Source organism: Podarcis erhardii (assembly GCF_964252035.2).
Source record: "Podarcis erhardii genome assembly, chromosome: 13".
NCBI classification, from domain to species: domain Eukaryota; kingdom Metazoa; phylum Chordata; class Lepidosauria; order Squamata; family Lacertidae; genus Podarcis; species Podarcis erhardii.
The window spans coordinates 49950705-49969495 of record NC_138502.1 but is presented as its reverse complement, the minus strand read 5'-3'; the positions used below and the strand labels follow the sequence as shown (position 1 = coordinate 49969495).

General features: G+C 40.6%; 1 protein-coding gene and 1 long non-coding RNA gene across 2 annotated transcripts in view; one reads left to right on the top strand and one right to left on the bottom strand.

Moving 5' to 3' along the window:
* LOC309327235 overlaps positions 1 to 18791 on the bottom strand; it is a 91134-nt gene that overhangs the window by 9327 nt on the left and 63016 nt on the right. The window lies entirely within an intron of this gene.
* Positions 1 to 18791, top strand: part of GALNT1 (polypeptide N-acetylgalactosaminyltransferase 1) — a 64732-nt gene that overhangs the window by 17801 nt on the left and 28140 nt on the right. Inside the window, exons 2-3 of the mRNA XM_081836315.1 lie at positions 204 to 429; positions 11997 to 12171. Coding sequence (XP_081692441.1) covers positions 291 to 429; positions 11997 to 12171 — 314 coding nt within the window. The 5' untranslated portion in view covers positions 204 to 290. The remainder of the gene's footprint in view (positions 1 to 203; positions 430 to 11996; positions 12172 to 18791) is intronic.

Here is an 18791-nt window from a genome sequence, read left to right as displayed (position 1 = left end):
TGGGGAGGAGTTCTATTAAGAATGGAATTGTCATTTTTGGTAAGATCTGGCTCACTAGAGTGCCTATGCTTGAGGCACTTCACATTGCCTAAGCATCTATTTAATAATCATACTTGAGTGCATTAAACTTGTCTGTTATATTTTGAGAAGGATACTTTATTCCTCAGATCCTTTGTAACTCTGTTCTTTTTTTTCCTCCATAGATGTGGAACATGATCTCTGAAATGGGATTAAAGCAGCGTCACTGACTTCAATATACACTTCATTTTTGTTTTTGACTTAAAAGTGCCATGAGAAAATTTGCGTATTGTAAGGTGGTCCTTGCCACCTCACTGGTTTGGGTCCTTCTGGATATGTTTTTGTTACTTTACTTCAGCGAATGCAACAAATGTGATGAGAAAAAAGAGAGAGGCCTACCGCCTGGAGATGGTAAGTATTAATAGTATTTAGTGACCAGAGATTAAGTTTTCAAATACCACATAAAATAAGTGAAGTAATGGCCAGTTTAAGACTACAACAGATAGGAGGAATGTGTGTTTGTTTTCTTCTCAAATTATCTGGACCAGAATTAGTGTGGTTCCGCCCGCCCACTGAATAGTAGACGTTTTATGTGGTATCAGGGACTGTTTGCATTTCTTTCATTTCAAAAGCATTTTAACATCTGGTTGAGAAACGCATGCACAAAATTTGCTTGGATACACTGAACTAACATTGATTGCTGGCTCTCAAAAAACGATTTCTTCTGTGGAATAATAGTGGGAGGGAGAGGAGGGCAGAATAAGCTATGGTCCCATCCAGCCCTATAATTTTATGTAGGTGGTGCAGAACCTTGGGGCCTGTTCAACTCTACTTTGGCCCCATATGGCTCTTTCTTCCCCAGTAAACACCATCATCTCATTCTTTCCCCTATGGCACCACCGCCCTCCCACTCCATCTTCTGCCCTCCCTTGTGTTTCCTACATTTCATCTAAACTGCTTTGCTCTCTTCTAGAAACTAAACTTCAGGTGTAAACCCTCACTTACTTATTGTAAAAAAGCAGCTTTCATGGTTAAGGCACTGGCCCAGTTCACCAGTATGGTTACTGTCTGAACTAGACAAGTGTTGCAGACATTAATGAGATGACTGGAAATTAATAGGTTGGTAAGAAAAACCTGAAACATGACAAAGGTGTGTCACACAGCAGTGTCATTGCACAATGGCTTGATGCTAATTGAGATGACTGGAGATTAATAGCTTTGAGAGTAATCTGAACACAGAATCAGACCCTTCAGGCCAGTAGACAATTCCTTCTTAACGGGATGGGTTTTGGGAAGACGCCTGTGTGGGAATTTGTTTTAGGTCTGTAGATCAGTGCACGCTGATCAACGCAGCTGGATTATCACCTTGTTGTGGTGAGTGGGCTTAACGTTCCTATGACCCTTGTGAGCGAAGCCTTCAGGAGTCTCTACTCCCAGCAGGGTCACCCAAGGTGGTAAGGTCAAAGGGGAGGAGCTAGACAAAGAATGATCCAAGAAGTCCTTAGCGGTAGAACAGGCAGAAGATAACAAGCAGTATGTTACAATGGCTGTGAAGATAGATGAAGGCTGCAGCAGATAAGAATCTACTGGTCGTCATGATTCTCATGCCATCGGAATAGAGCCTTACTGCGAAGGCTGTGTGTTGGTCACCGTGCACTGATTTACAAACATAAAACAAACTCAGGTACAGGCGTCTTCCAAAAACCCAACCCAACCCCCCCAAAAGTCCCATTGTGATGGTAACAGGGGCAGGACTGTGAAATCTGGAAGCCCCTAATCATGATCCCGCTCATGGGCGGTGGATACAGATTCAGTCGCTCTGACTCAAGTTGAGTAGCTCAGCAGCTGTATTCATGACTGAACAGTCCTATTTAGGATCCACTCTGTTCACCCGAAAAGGGGGAGGGACTAGAAAAGGTGCCCTAAACATAGTCTGCCTCCCATTTTCCCCTGACTGGATTACCATGCCCAGTGGGGTCACCACCCAGCAGTCGTAAAAGACAATCGAAATTTGATCATGGAATATACGGACTTTGTTGGATAACAGATAATGAGTGTCTTGAATGCAGTACTGCCATCATATTGCCATCATTGCAAGAGATTTGCGACGTTTTAACATGGATAGTGCAGTGCTTCAAGAAACTTGAAGAGCAGGAGAGGGACAAGGAAGAAAAAGGAGGCTACATATTCTTTTGGAAAGGTCTACCTGAACAAGAACGTCAAATACATGGAATAGGCTTTGCTATCAAAAACGATCTTGTGAAGCTCTTGTCAGAAGCCCCTATGGGCAGTAATGAGCGACTTTCAACCCTTCGAATAAAACTTGCCAAAAACCATCAGGCTACTATTTTAAGCACGTATGCACCAACACTGGATGCCGATGAAGACATTAAAGAAAAAAATTATTCTCAGCTGGATACCATCCTATCAGAGATGCCTAAGGAGGATAAAATTATCCTGGGTGATTTTAATTCAAGAGTTGGGTGAGATTTCGATCTGTGGCCTGGGACTATTGGGAAAGCAGGAATTGGCAACAGTAACCAAAACAGAATTGTACTTTTACTTTTGACTATATGCGCTATATTGTTGTTTCGACAAAAAAATAAATTTAAAACATCATGGAGGCATCCTTGGTCTAACCACTGACACCTCTTTTTTTTTTATTATTTTTTTTAATAATATTTTTATTAAGTTTATGAAATACAGAAAAAAGAGATAAAGACAGATATAGAAAATAAAGTAGAGAAATTACAAATTTCCATAATCCTTTTTTCCAGCACATCTATTGGACTTCCCCACATCCTCCAAACCCTGCGTTCTCTGTAATACAAAACATCAGCAATTTGTTAACTTATTTCAAAGCTTATTGTATCTTTCATTTTATCATGTTGCCTAGTTTCAAAACTATTGTAACCCAAATCTTATACGTTTTAGCTTAAACACAATAAAGTTATTTCATTATTCCACCTCTGACTTCTTGTACCTTAATTTCCATTTCATTAATTTACAATTGCTGAAGCTAGAATTTCTAAAAAGTGCATTTTTTAACATTCATACAACTTGTAATGTTTTTTCAAATAGTCTTTAAATTTTTCCCAGTCCTCCTCGATTGTTTCTTCTCCCAAGTCTCGGATTCTGCCAGTCATTTTGGCCAGTTCCATATAGTCCATCAACTGCGTCTGCCATTCCTCCAGCGTGGGTAAATCTTGTGTCTTCCAATGCTTAGCAATCAGGACCCTTGCTGCTGTGGTAGCATACATAAAAAAAATTCTATCTTTCTTAAGTACTCTCTGGTCCACAATGCCCAGAAGAAAGGCCTCCGGTTTCTTAGGTAAGGTAAATCTAAGTACCTTTTTTAGTTCATTATGAATCATCTCCCAAAAGGCCTTCACTTTCAGGCAAGTCCACCAGAGATGGAAGAATGTCCCTTCCGCCTCTTTACATTTCCAACATTTATTGTCAGACAGGTGATATATCTTAGCAAGTTTGACTGGGGTAATGTACCACTGGTATATCATTTTCATAATATTTTCCTTCAAGGCACTACATGCTGTAAATTTCATTCCGGTGTTCCATAACCTTTCCCAGTCTTCAAACATAATGTTGTGCCCCAAGTCCTGTGCCCATTTTATCATGGCGGATTTGACTGTCTCGTCCTGTGTATTCCATTTAAGCAGCAAATTATACATTCTCGAAAGTAGTTTATTTTTTGGCTCTAACAATTCTGTCTCTAATTTCGATTTTTCCACCTGGAATCCAACCTTTTTATCCACTTTAAAAACCTCCTGGATTTGAGCATAGTGCAACCAATCTCGCACCTTGTTTTTCAATTTTTCCAAGCTCAGCAACCTCCAATTGTCTCCAATTTTTTCAATTATTTCCCAATATTTAGGCCAGTAGGCTTCCATGTTAAGTCTCTTACGTGCCTTGGCCTCCACCGGTGAGAGCCACCTCGGAGTCTTACTCTCCAATAAGTCCTTATATTTTGTCCAGACCATCAAAATTGCTCTTCTGACAATATGGTTTTTAAACAATTTGTGAACTTTAACCTTGTCATACCACAAATATGCATGCCACCCAAAAGCATTATCAAACCCCTCCAGATCTAGGACATCAGTGTTTTCCAATAAAATCCAATCTTTCAACCAGCAGAAGGCTGCAGATTCATAATATAACCTCAAGTCTGGCAGGGCAAATCCCCCTCTTTCTTTCGCATCAGTTAGTATTTTAAACTTTATTCAGGGCTTTTTGCCCTGCCAAACAAACTTGGAAATATCCTTCTGCCACTTTCCAAAACATTCCACTTTGTCCACGATCTGTAGGGCCTGGAACAAAAATAACATTTTCGGCAATACATTCATCTTTATAGCTGCTATTCGGCCCAACAAGGAAAGTTTCAATCTTGACCATATTTCCAAATCTCTTTTAATTTCTGACCAGCATTTCTCATAATTATCTTTAAACAAATTCAAATTTTTGGAGGTCAGATACACCCCTAGGTATTTTACTTTTTTAACCACATTTAATTCCGTTTCTTTCAGGAACTCATCTGTTTCTGTAGTTGTCAAATTTTTTGCTAGAACCTTAGTTTTTTGCTTGTTCAACTTAAATCCCGCCACCCGACCAAAGTCAGAAATTAATTCTAACACTCTTTTAGTACTAGAGACTGGCTCCTGTAATGTTAATACCAAGTCGTCTGCAAAAGCTTTCAGTTTATATTGTTTCACTCCGACCTCAATTCCTTGTACAGACCGGTCCTTTCTAATCATGTTCAGTAGCACCTCCAGGACTGAAATAAACAATAGGGGGGATAGGGGGCACCCCTGTCGTGTCCCTTTTTCTATTTTGAACTCCTCTGTCACCACATTGTTAACAATCAATTTAGCTTTTTGCTCTGAATAAATTGCTTCTATTCCATTTTCAAACCCCCGCCCCACTCCCATCCCTTCCAAATTTTTCTTCATGAACATCCAAGAAATGTTGTCGAAGGCTTTCTCCGCATCAATGAAGATTAAAACCGCTCTAGTATTAAGATTTGTTTGTAGGAGTTCCAAAATGTCAATAATATTTCTTGTATTATCAAACAAATGCCTACCGGGGAGAAAGCCGGCCTGGTCCTTATGGATCACTTCATTAAGCACTTTTTTAAACCTACTTGCCAAAATATCCGCAAAAATTTTGTAATCCACGTTTAGGAGTGAGATGGGGCGGTAGTTCTTAAGCTGGGTCTTTTCAGTTTCTTGTTTAGGTATCAATGTGATGAAGGCTTCTTTCCACGTCTCTGGTGCCTTCCTCCCCTCCATAATCTGATTGCAGACCTCCATCAGAGGTTGTATCAAATAATCCTTCAAAACTTTATAGTATTTGGAGGTAAGTCCATCAGGACCTGGAGATTTGCCTAATTGAAGGTTCTGGATGGCACTTTCAATTTCTTGCTGGGTGATATTACTATTCAGGATGGTTCTCATTTCCTGAGTTATTTTTTGTAATCCATTAGTCTTAAGGAATTGATCCATCTCAAAGTCTTTCTGTGGCCCTTGTGAATAGAGTTCTTTAAAATATCTCTGGAAGCACTTTCTAATTTCCTCGGGTTTCTGAACCATTCTCCCTTCAATCTCTAGATTTGTAACTGTGTTAAGTTTTTGTCTCTTTTTCAACTGCCATGCTAGCAGTTTCCCACACTTGTTTGCTGATTCAAAGGATCTTTGTTTCATCTGTTTAATTTTCCATTCCACCTCCTGATTTATCAATTTCAAATATTGTGCCTGGAAAAATTTCACTTCTCTGAGCACTTCCACCGACTTAGGCCTAGATCTTAATTTTTTCTCTCCTTCTCTTATTTTCTCCAATATCTTCTCCTTCTTTTCATTCCAGAGCTTTTTCTTAATCGTATTTTGTTGTATTAGAAACCCTCTCATAACTGCTTTACTTGCGTCCCAGATTGTTCTTTTTTCCACAGTGGTGTTTAAGTTTATTTCAAAATAGTCCTTTAAAGTTTTTTGGGCCTTCTTAACAATCTCCTGATCCCTTAATAAGGTGTCATTCATTTTCCATCTAAAGGATCCGGTTATGTTTAGTCTCAATTCCACTTTCAATGCATTATGGTCGGAGCAGGTTTTTGGGCAGATTTCCACTTTTCTAGTCTTAGGTGCCAGTCCTCTAGTTGTCCATATTTGGTCGATTCGTGTCCATGTCAGATGAGCTTCAGAAAAGAAAGTTCCTTCTTTTCCTAAGGGGTTCTTAACCCTCCATATGTCAATTAAGTCCATATTGTCAGTCATTTCAAAAAAAGTTTTAGGTAGTCTGCCATCTTTCGTTATGTTAGCACTTTGCGACTTATCCATGTTTACAGATACGACCCCATTCATATCGCCCAACATAATGATGTTGTTATAATCTAAGTAGTCCAGCATAATCTCATGCAGCTTCCTAAAGAATTCCGATTTTCCTTCATTTGGAGCATATATTCCTAATATCAAAAATTTTTCTCCTTGCGTCTGAATTTCAATCGCCAAAATTCTGCCATGTTCATCTTTAAATAGAAATTTCGGTGACAGGCTCTCCTTTGCATAAATCACCACTCCTCTTTTCTTGACTTTATCCGAAGAAATAAATTCTTGGCCTAATCTTTTATTGATTAACACTTTTCTGTGGAGCCTTGTCACATGTATTTCTTGCAAGCAGATAATGTCCAATTGTTCTTTTTTCAAAATATGAAATACTTTTCTTCTTTTTTCCGGAGAGTTTCCGCCATTTATATTCCAGCTAAGAAGCTGCAGAGACATCCTGGTTTAATTGGTGGGTCTTACAATGGGGTGTCTAGGTTTTCCTCCGATCCCGGAGGTGGTGGTGCTGGTCCAGATCCAGACGGTGTAGGTTTTGGTGGTGGTCCCGGTGGTGGTGGTGGCCAAGAAGCTGCAGCTCCTTTTTGGAGGTCCTCCTCGTGGTCGTGTAGGAACTTCTGCTGATCCTCAGGTGTTTTGATTCTTACTTTCCTTTCTTTATAGGTAAATGATAGTCCTTGTGGAAACTCCCACCTATAAGGAATTGCGTTATGTCTTAACAATTTGGTCAGGTCTGTGTAGGTGGTCCTAAGATCCAATAGATGTTTGGGTATATCTCTGTAGATTTCAGCCTTTTTACCTTCTATCTCCAAGGATTTTTTAAAATGTAGGCCTAATATCTTATCTCTTTCCTCTCTTGATCTCAAAATAACCAAACAGTCTCTAGCCTTATCTTTCTTTACCGATCTTCCCAGTCTAAAGGCCGTCACGATTTTGAAATCTTTATCTTCCTCAATTCCCCAGAATTTGGAAAATAGAAGTGTCAGAAATCCCTCTAAGTTACCTGCCTCCAATTCTGGGATGGCCCTTAACCTGAGATTATTTTCCTTACTTTTCAATTCAACCAGTGACAGGTAGGCTTGTTGTTCCCCTACCTGTCTTTTCAGAGGCCTTACTTCCCCCTTAATCTCATCAACTTTTCGATTTGCCTGCTCTGCTTTTTGATTGGCTTCCACAGCTAATTTATAATTTTCAGCCGTAGCTCCTTGCAAATTCTCAATTGCCTGAGTATGCTGGGAAACCTGCTCAGTTAATTTACCAATAGAGGATGTAGCTTGGTCAATTTTTGTTGATTGATTGTCCACCTTTTGGTTTAAAATTGCCAGTTGCTCCAAAATTTGTTTCAGAACTGATTCAGATCCTCCAGTTGCCATATCTTCTGTGGCAGGCTGCTCGATTTCCACCTCCTGTGCTGTTAGCACAGTTGGGACAGATGATCTGCGTTGATGAGTTAAAGTTGTTTGAACAAGTTGCACAGATTTCTTTTCTTTTTCTTTTTCTTTAGCTTTGGCTGCTCTTGTTTTCCCTGGGCCGCTCATTCCACACCTGCCTCAGTTCAAGGTCAAATTGTCTTTTATTCCATGAGAGAGACAAGTTCATAATATAAACAATTAAACCACAAGAAGTCTCAATAAAGTACAGTTCCCAGGCCTCTATGTCTCCACAATCCTCTAGGGGGAGTATTTCAAAGTTTCAAGAAAGGAAAGAACTCTTTTCCGCCATTGAAGTTCCTATGTTCCCCGTATTAAGTCTTTGTAATTCCTGAGTACAAAAGGAAGGTTCCCAAGGCTTTCTATTTCTTGATTAAAAGCCACAAGGTGTCAAGAATGGTCCCAGCAACAATGTTTAAACGTTAGTATCTCAGTCTATGTAACAGTTTGAACTTCAGCAACAGTATCGGCAGTTTGACAGTTCTCTATTACACTCTGGCAGCCCGACGACTAGGTTGTCCCTTTTAACTCCGTATAGCTCAAAAATAGGAAGAAAGTTCCAAAAATAGAATCCACAGGTTTCACAAAAATTTCCCTTTTAACTTCTAGAAACAAAGTCTGTCAATGCACCTTTGTTCTGCTTTTACGATCCTTTTTGGGCGCTACAGCGCACTTCAGCCCTTGCTTTGATCTAGTTAGCAGGATCGGAAGACGGACTTCCTGTTACTCGCCTCCCGTTTTCAGTCAAAATCCATAAATTTAGTCCAAAATTTAGTACCCCTCACGGGTATGTAGCTGTCAAATTCGATGTTTTCAAGAAGAAAGGTCAGCGCTCATCGGCAGCAGCAGCGCGGCTTTGCATCCACGAAAAGAGCGATGAACTCACAGCGCCGCTCCCCCTTTCCCGTTCCGGAGCCCCTTACGAGGTTCCTTCTTCGTTTCTGGGGGGGCTTTTGGCGCCCGCCGAGTCCCACGGCCACAGGCTCGCTCTGCCTGTGGTTTTTCTTGATGGGTCTCCGCTTTGCCGCAGCGGACGACCCTTTTTCGCGGAGCCCCTCTTCACAGAGTAAAGAGGACCGCCATTGCCGTTTTGCGCCGCCTCCGGAAGTCCACTGACACCTCTTTAGACTATGTAATTGTCTGAGCTGCAGATTGCTGTGATGTGTTCCTTACCAGAGCTATGAGGAGTGCTGACGACTGCTAGACAGATCACTGATTAATACGTTCCACAATGGCTAAGCCTCAACGCAGGCTTCAAGGAAGGAAACCAAGGTGCTAAATGAACACTCAAACCATTCAACATCTATTAAGTGGGATTGCTTCCAAACGACTCTTAAGGACCATCTGTTTTCAGAATTCCCTGATAACATTGAGGAACACTGAACCAAGCTAAAAACATCCATTATTGCAGTCTGTAAACAAACTATTGGATACCAAACTAAGAAACACCAAGACTGATTTGATGAGAATGATAGTGAGATTGAACACTATATTGACAAGAAAAGGAAGCCCTTTCAGATCTGGCAAAGAGATAGAAACTGTGCCACTAAGAAAAAAACCTATGCCAACGCTAAGGCTGAGGTTCAAAGAAGAACCAGAGAACTAAAGAACACCTGGTGGATTTAAAAAAGCTAAAGAGAGCCAGCACTTAGCCGACACTCATGAATGCAGAGCTTCTTTAAAGCCACAAAGACCATCTAAGGGCCAATAAATCATGGCATGTGCCTCCTACACTCAACAGATGGTACCACACTTCTAAAAGATATAGAAGCTATCGCACTCCGCTGGAAAGAACATTACCAGCATCTCCTTAATTGCAACTTCCCAGTAGCTGCTGAGGTCCCCATACCAAATTCTGCAAAAACAAATTGGAGATGAGCTTGCAGTATCTCCAAATCTGGGAGAGATGTGCATAGCTATTAGCCAAATGAAAAACAACAAAACCAGCAGACCTGATGGGATACCTGCTGAAGTCTTCAAAGTGGGCAGAATTGAACTTGCACAATAACTTCACAGCTCATCAAAAAAAAATCTGGGAGAGAGAGGAGATCTCAGCAGACTTTATGGATGCCAAAATTCTCAACCTTTTAAAAAAGGGTGATAGAATGGATTGCGGAAACTATTAAGAAATCTCTTTATTAGCTGTGGCCAGCAAAATTCTTGCAAGTCTCTTAGCAAACTATATCTGAGGCTGCCCGTCCTGAATCCAAAAATGGTTTTTGACCTTCTAGGGGGACAGTGCACATGATTTTCATTGCTCGACAGCTTCAAGAAAAATGCAGAGAGCAAAACCAACCTCTGAATATGTTGTTTTTTGACCTGGCTAAGGCCATTGACACTGTAAACCGTAATGCCCTGTAGACTGTCCTGAAAATTTGTGAACATCCTTCGGCTCCTCCATGATAATATAATGGCAACAATCGCAGATAACAGTGGCTCTCAAAGTGAACCATTCACAATGGGATCAGGTGTTAAACAGGGTTGTGTTATCGCCTCAAAGCTATTCATTATTTTCATTGCTATGATCCTACACTTTGTTGAAGGGAAACTCCCCACCGGAGTAGAAATCATATATTGAACAGATGGAAAGCTCTTTAATCTGAGTAGGCTGAAAACAAAGAGTAAGGTTACTGTAACTTCCATCATACAGTCGTACCTTGGTTTTTGAACAGCTTAGTTCTCAAATGTTCTGGCTCCTGAACACCGCCAACCTGGAAGTGACTGTTTCAGTTTGCGAGCTATTTTTGGAAGCCGAACTCTTGACAGGGCTTCCGCAGCTTCCTGAGCTTCCTGCAGCCAATCAGAAGCTGTGCTTTGGTTTCCATGCTTTGGTTCGACTTGCAAGGCACGACTGTACAACTTCAGTATGCTGATGACAATGTAGTGCGTGCACACTCAGAGGATGACCTCCAAACTATCCTAAATATCTTCGCAGAAGCTTACGAAAAGCTTGGCCTATCGTTCAGCATCCCAAAAACCAAAGTACTGGACCAACAAACACAAAACAACCCCTCTGCAGTGCCACAAATCCAACTCAGTCGTGCAGTGTTGGAAAGTGTGGATCACTTCTCCTACCTGGACAGTTATTATGCTGAAATCCAGCATCACTGTGAGTGCAGCTTTCTCCCGACTGAAGTGCAGACGGGGACATTCGAAGGGAAACCAATATGCTTGTTTACAAAGCTACTCTACTACCAACCTTACTGTATGCTTGAGAAATATGGACCACTTATAAATGCCATCTCCAACTCCTTGAAAGATTCCATCAAAGGTGTCTCTGAAAATTTTTACATATCACTTGGGAAAACAGGTGAACAAATGCCAGTGTGCCAGAAGAAGCAAAGATCACCAGTGTCAAAGCAATGATTCTTCAACATCAACTTCTTTGGACTGGTCATGTTGTTTGGATGCCTGATTATTGTCTTCCAAAGCAACTATTTTATTCTGAACTTAAAAATGGAAAGCATAATGCTCGTGGTCAACAAAAGAGGTTTAAAGGCTCTCTCAAGGAACATCTTAAAAAATGTAGTATAAACACTGACAGTTGGGAAACACAGGCCTGCAAGCGCTTGATGGAGAACAGCCAAAGGTGTTGTAGACTTTGAAGACGCTCGAACTCAGGACGAAAGGGAGAAATGTGCTATTAGGAAGGCACATTTGCCAAAAGCTCACCATGATCAACTCCCGCCCGGAAACCAATGTCCCCACTGTGGAAGGACGTGTGGATCCAGAGTTGGCCTCCACAGTCACCTACGGACACACATCGTTAAAAGCGTTTTCATGGAAGACAATCTTACTTGGCTACGAGTGATTGCCAAAGAAGAAGAGCTTCTTAACATTTATATATTGGCAGGCAAACTACTTGTGTATCTATTATGTTTCCATTTTGTTAATTTGCTTTGGCTCATCTTTTCATCTTCTCCAGTCATATACGTGTCATAATCAGTATGATATTTTACAACAATTGTTACAGAATAGCCTGTATGCAAAATCAGAGTGAGTTATATAAGCCTGCTCTAGAGAATTGATGTTTTTATTTTCTATCTCATACAATTTTAAACCCTATTTTCTATTCTCTTCTAAAATGTCTTTCCATTTAGTGGATTTTTTTTAACGGGTTTACTGTAACGGGGGTTATACCAGTGTACATACAGATGTTAAGTTCCTTTTAAATCCTTTTTATAATATAAACATATTTTTTAAGTTCCAGAACTTGTACAAAAACCTCATGAAGGCCCTGGAGAAATGGGGAAACCTGTTGTCATTCCTAAAGAGGACCAAGAAAAAATGAAGGAAATGTTTAAAATAAACCAGTTTAATTTAATGGCAAGTGAAAGGATTGCACTCAATAGATCTTTACCTGATGTCAGATTAGAAGGGTAAGTGCATTTACAGTGCTATAAAGGTATATTTAGTTTAAAATGGACTCTTTTTGAATTATCTTATATAAGCATTAGTGTTGGAAAGAGCAGCATTGAAAAAGAGTCTCAGAATTTGTTTATATATTGCACTTTCTGTATTCTTCAGTGTGAATGACACTTTAGCACCAAATCAGTATATGAAGTATCTTAACACTGGAGTATTTTCCAAATATGAAATTTTTGAGGGAAAATAAACTTTTCCTTCTCTCAGTCAGTCAGGAGGAGGACTAGAAGAATTTAGATTAGCTTTCCACAAACCTGACTTGTTTTTGCAGGCAGACCAGAGATTGTGTTTGAAAACAAATAGATTAGTTTCTAAAAAGTTAGATTAAAGTTTATGAAGCTGGTTTGTGAAGCTGATGAGAGTTTGAGGTTTAAACTATCTCAGATTTGCATGTAACAACATAGTATGTTTTTTGGTAAGTGAAACTAAACTTCACACAAGTCATAGTCCTGGATACAGTGGTGCCCCGCAAGACGAATGCCTCGCAAGATGAAAAACCCGCTAGACGAAAGGGTTTTCTGTTTTTCGGGGCGCTTCGCAAGACGAATTTCCCTATGGGCTTGCTTCGCAAGACGAAAATGTCTTGCGAGTTTTTCCGAGTTTTTCCCCTTCCCCCCCTTTTTCTAAGCCGCTAAAAGCTGCTAAGGCGCTAATCCGCTAAGCCGCTAATGGGCTTGCTTCACAAGATGAAAAAACCACTAGACGAAGAGACTCGCGGAACGGATTCTTTTCGTCTTGCGAGGCACCACTGTATGTGAATGGAATAAGGGAAAGAGAAGAGCCTGAAGTGCACTTTGTACCTTCCTGCTTATGCCACTAGAGCATGGTTTAATAATAACAACAACAACAATACCCCAACCACTGTGGGCAACTTCCAGCACATATAAAAACATAATAAAACATCAAATGTTAATAAATTCCTGATACAGGGCTGCCTTCAGATATCTTCTAAAAGATGTGTAATTCTTTATCTCATTGACATCTGATGGGAGCCTGTTCCACAGGTAGGGCACCACTGCCGAGAAGGCCCTCTGTCTGGTTCCCTGTAAATTCTTGCATTGAGGGAACCACCAGAAGACCCTCAAGGCTGTACCTAAGTATCTGGGCCAAAGCCATTTAGGGCTTTAAAGGTCAGCGCCAACACTTTGAATAGTGTGCGAAAACATACTGGGAGCCAGTATGGATCTTTTATGACTGGCGTTACATGGTCCCATCAGCCACTCCCAGTCAGCTGTCTGGCAGCAGCATTCTGGATTAGTTGTAGTTTCTGAGTCAACTTTAAAGGTAGAGCACATTACATTAGTCCAAGTGGGAGATAACTAGAGCATATACCACTCTGGCGAGACAGGGCGCAGGCAGATAGGGTCTCAGCCTACAAACCAGAAGGAGCTGGTAGATAGCTGCCCTGGACAAAGAATTAACCTGCGTCTGCATGGACAACTGTGAGTCCAAGATGACCCCAAGGCTACGTACCTGGTCCTTTAGGGGCACAGTTACCCCATTCAGGACCAGGGGGTCCCCCACACCTGCCCGCTCCCTGTCCCTCAGAAACAGTACTTCTGTCTTGTCGAGATGCAGCCTCAATACATTGACTGCCACCCATCCTACATCTACCTCCAGACACTCACACAGGATGTTCACTGGTTCCAATTTATATGAGAGGTAGAGCTGGGTATCATTCACATACTGGTGAACACCCAGCCCAAATCCCCTCATGATCTCTCCCAGTGGTTTCATACAGATGTTGAAAAGCATGGGGAGGTGAGTGCCCAAGGGTCCGAACACTCATCTCTCAACACCACTTTCTGGATATGCCCAGAAGGAGCAGTACCACTGCATAACAGTGCTCCTAGTTCCCAGCCCCCCCTATATGGTCCAGAAGGATACCATGGAGACTATTGCACATTGACATGGCATTACACAGCAGCAGCTTAAGGTCATGGGGGTCACCCTTGTTGATACCTGTATCCTTCTGGTCAGGACCAGACCCAGAGGCAGGGATGGTCTTCAAACAACGACTAAACCTGCCGCCCTGGTAGTTACATGGTCTGGTCCTAGTGTAACTCCTTCTCCTACCTGTGATCACTGAGATCGGGTGTCTGAATGCATTCCCTCTCATAGAACCTGCCCCAGCCTTTCTGTTGACTGGGGTCCCACTCCAGGGCAGCCCTGTCTTTTCCCCCTTAAAACAAAATAACGTATATACCTAACTAATGTAAAAAGGTAAACTGAAAAAAAGCAAGTGTATCTGAAAAAAAAGTGTGTATCTGAAGAAGTGTGCATGCACACGAAAGCTCATACCAAGAACTGACTTAGTTGGTCTTTAAGGTGCTACTGGAAGGAATTTGTTTTGTTTTGAAAAAAAGCAAGTTAAAACAGTTAATTCCCAGGTTAGAACACTTTAAAACAACCCCCCACAATTTGAAACTCTGTCCCCATTAAACAGAAAGTTTCCCACAGGGGCTGGCATAATTTAGGGTTATGATTCTTCTCTACATATATACACATTTTCAAGACAAATCTCTCTCCTTTCTCTAGAATATATGTATCTCCTTTGTCTAAAATAATAGAAATTCATCTGCTTACTCTGGCATCTGAAATCAAGAGCTGACATCCTGAAATTAACCATTATTTTCAGTGTCATACTAATTTCTTACTATATAGGAATCATGAGTTACTGAAAGCTAACCACAAGCATGCTAGCATACCACTTAAGTTCAAATATTCATTTCCTCTATCACCCAGGTGCTATTCAGATAATGCTTTCTAATTTTCCTGCAGAATTGAGACTTACTCACTTCTTGATTTAAATCTTATTTAGTGGAATAAGGTTCCAGTAACTTACTTTTTAAAAAATCTTACCCATAAGCATGTCCTATAGCTCTTCCTGTATTGAAGAATCATAGGTGGAAGGAACTACAGATGATCAAGTGGTAATTTTTGTTTCTGTTTCTCATTTCCCAAAACTTCAGTTTATTTCTATATCAGTTTGCAAACTTTTTACAAACATTTCTATTGAAAACCTGTACACCTTTTTGTGTGCATTTCCCCCAATATACATTTTTGCAAGCAGTTTTTGCTAATGCAATTTTATACATTGTTTTCCCTAATCTCTGTATTTTTGTGCATTTTCCTCTGTGTTTTTTGTACACATTTTTACATTACATTTTTTGCATTGCAAAATTGAAAAGTACAGATTCCAAAGTATGTTTCATTTTGCGGATCGTTTTGATAAGTGCAAATTTGGTTGGTTTGCATTAAAATGCGAACTGAATGAATTTCCACATCAACTCTATTGTGTGGCACAGCCCAACCCTGTTTTAACTAGATGTATCATGAAATTAGGTGGAGTCAAGCCTGAGCAGAATCCCAGATTGTTTTGCTTATAATTCTAGAAGTCTAGAAAAGTATCTTGTGATGTGTTCCTGCCTTGTCCATGAATGTTGCAAGTACCACAGTTTGTGTTTGAAGGACTATTTGTAGTAGGAAAGACAACTCACATGTGCTGAGACTTCATCAGTTGTGTCTACTCATGGAGAGAACTATATTGATAGCCTATGAATTATTGGTCCTGCTGCTAGTTAATGTGTGGTATTGAATCACACTGCCACGGATCTCTGCCATGCTGGTGATACAACAAATATTTTCAGCTATTTAGCCATGCAGGTTAAGGATGGCTAAACAAAAACTGTTTTCCTACATAAATACAATTTATAAAATATGTGTATTTGTGACTTCATCATCTCTGGAGGGAATGATCTTGATCTATTGCCAGAGTCAGTGTGCCTCAGCAATACCCTGCAACCAGGGAGAAGGCGAGAACAAGCAGGAACTGTCCAGCCTCCTCCCTGCTCATTAGAACAGATGGTACACAGTCCTTGCTTGCTTTTTCAGGAATCCAACACATGGAACTTGCTTACATATGCTGAGTGTAATTGATGATAGAAAATTTTAGACCTTAGAAACTAGACGAGTAGAATTACTTGCTGTTAGCTTAATAGCAGCATATGCATATTTTATAGTAACTTGAAAATTGCAATCAAGTACATGGGTTCCCAATTTGTGGTCCTTGGACCACCTGTGGTCCACAAACTGCATTTGGGGTTTTTCAAATATCATGCAGGAGATATAGCACAGCATACTACAATTGCTGCAGCAGGCAGAGAAATAATAAAGTGGTCTGCTCAGTCCATGAACAATTTTTAAATCTGTGGGGGAAAGTTTGGGAACCACTGATCTAGAACTCCACAAATAATAATTATGCACTTGCCAAAGCTCTAGTCATAATAAATCTTATATTAAAAACTTTGATACTGCATGAGAGTTAATGTTAGTGAAATGATATCTAGTGTGTTTGTTCCTGAGTTTGTTTTAGTAGTAGCAGAGAACATATACGTTGCGTATTCAGAAGAGTTCTAGATCTTTAATTATTTTCCACAATAGCTGTAGTACTTCACCCTTTTGTTTCAGTAAATAAGTTTTCAAGGTTTTGTTTTAGGTACCAATTTCACACTAGTTTCATAGCTAAATTATTTTTACACTTTCCATGATGCTTTTAACAAAAAAGTAAGGGATTATATCCAGTGCTGTCCCAGTGGGTTGTGTTGATGCAATGTGACTTTGGGGGCACAGAGAAGGAGAGGAAATCAAAATTTGTTCCAGAGCATCCTCCAATCCTGAAACTGATTCTGAGGGTGTTTGGGAAGCTTGAGAGGAAGAGAAAGTTCCACTGGGCACATGGAAGTCCCTTGTGTTAGCAGAGCTGCAGTGTTGGATACAATGCAAGGTAATCACTTCAGCTTAGTCCTCAAGAACATGGAGTTCCTCTGTTTTCTGTATTGTGGAAAACAAAACAGTTGTATAAAAGTGATGTCTCTGCAAGTTGTTTGCGGGGGGGGGGGGACCCTGTAATAAAACTGTAGCATCATCATCCTTTCAGGAAAAAGACAAGCAAAGCATTTTTAATATCTACTAAACAATAAGCAGTAGAAAAAGAAAAGGAAGACAGTGGTAGACCATATAGCTAATTTGTAGTGATCTACCTTTGCAAGATGCCAAAAGCTATGTGGTTGGGCATTACCTTGTACCTCATTCCTACGTATAATCAACAAATCCAGTCTTCAGCTGTTTGCAGTGGGAGTTTCTTTATCAAGTTGTAAGATCATATCAGATTGAATGGAGATTTTACTGCCTGGATTGAGCTAATATATGCTGACCCAAATGCTTTCATCTTCATGAATGGAACAAGCTTTGACCCATTCCAAATGAATACAGGAACCCAATAAGGATGCACTTTGTCACGATTAGTTTTTGCATTGTCTGTAGACTCATTAGCGGAAGCTTTTAGACCGGATAGAACAATTAAGAGAGTAACAATAGGGAGAGAAGAATTCAACATTAATTTGATTCAAATAATGTAGCAGTGATTGATTGTAAGAGATCCAGAAAAAATCATTTGAGAATGTATTTATGTTAATTAATGAATTTAGCATGGCATATGGATATAAGACTAATTCAAAAAAATCTGAACATTGAATTAGTGAGGGCTTAAATATGAATAAACAGGTTAGAATAGCATATCTGGGAATATATTAAAAATGCAAAATTTAGGAGCTGTAGTAAGTATGCTTGCCCTTTCCAGCCGCAGCAGTGTTGGGGGCCATTGCCACCCTCCCAACACAATCCAGTGACAGGGTGCCTTTTGGCAGCAGCTGCTGGCCTTTGGAGGCTTGCAGCCTACCTTGACAGCCTTGGCTGTGGATACAAGGCTGCCCGCAAATTGGCCTATTGCAGGCAGGCTAGGGGGCTGTCCGAGACCAAAGGACAGACCCAGCTGAGCCTGCAGACTTTGCTTGGATCTGCTCTTGGGGTATATAAGAAGGGTTGCCCCTGCCCCTTGTCCACTTGCTGCCAAATCTCTCACCCCTCCTCTCCTTGTATTTTGCTCTGTGCTTGACCTTGTTATGGACATCATTGGTCATTGTATTTGAGGCCGGGCAGGAATTTCCCATGCAGCAAATTGGCTCTATCCTTGTGGTTTTGCCTCCCTCATAGCAGTCTTTACAACTTTGGCGGTTTAGACATTGGGTAAGTCTTGGTCAGAGGGGAGGTTGTAGCCTTTGCATGCCCCTCTGAAGGAAAGGGATATCCTGTTAAAGGAAGCTGGATGGAGCTGCTTTGGTCCAGATTACCAGGTGGGGGCTAGTGCCATAGCACTCCAATCCCGTGGGGGGGGGGGCATTCCTATTTGATGTAAGTCATAGGCCCTGCTCCGCTTCTGGATTGCTTTATTTCCTGGGCGTGCAAAGTATATTCATCACAGATTAGTGGCGGAGGTAAGAAAGAAATAGTCCATTGGACCCAAATGGAAATTTCATGGATGGGCAAAATAGAAGCTATTAAAATGTTGGTGCTTCCAGAGATGCTTTCTTTTAAATCTTCCATTAGGAATAAATTATAAAATAATTACTAGCTGGCAGTATTATGTTTGGGTTAAGAAAAAGCTCAAACGTTGTTGCAAAAAATGATCAAATTTTAAGAATGGTAGACTAGCCTTCCCTTCTTTAAGTAAATA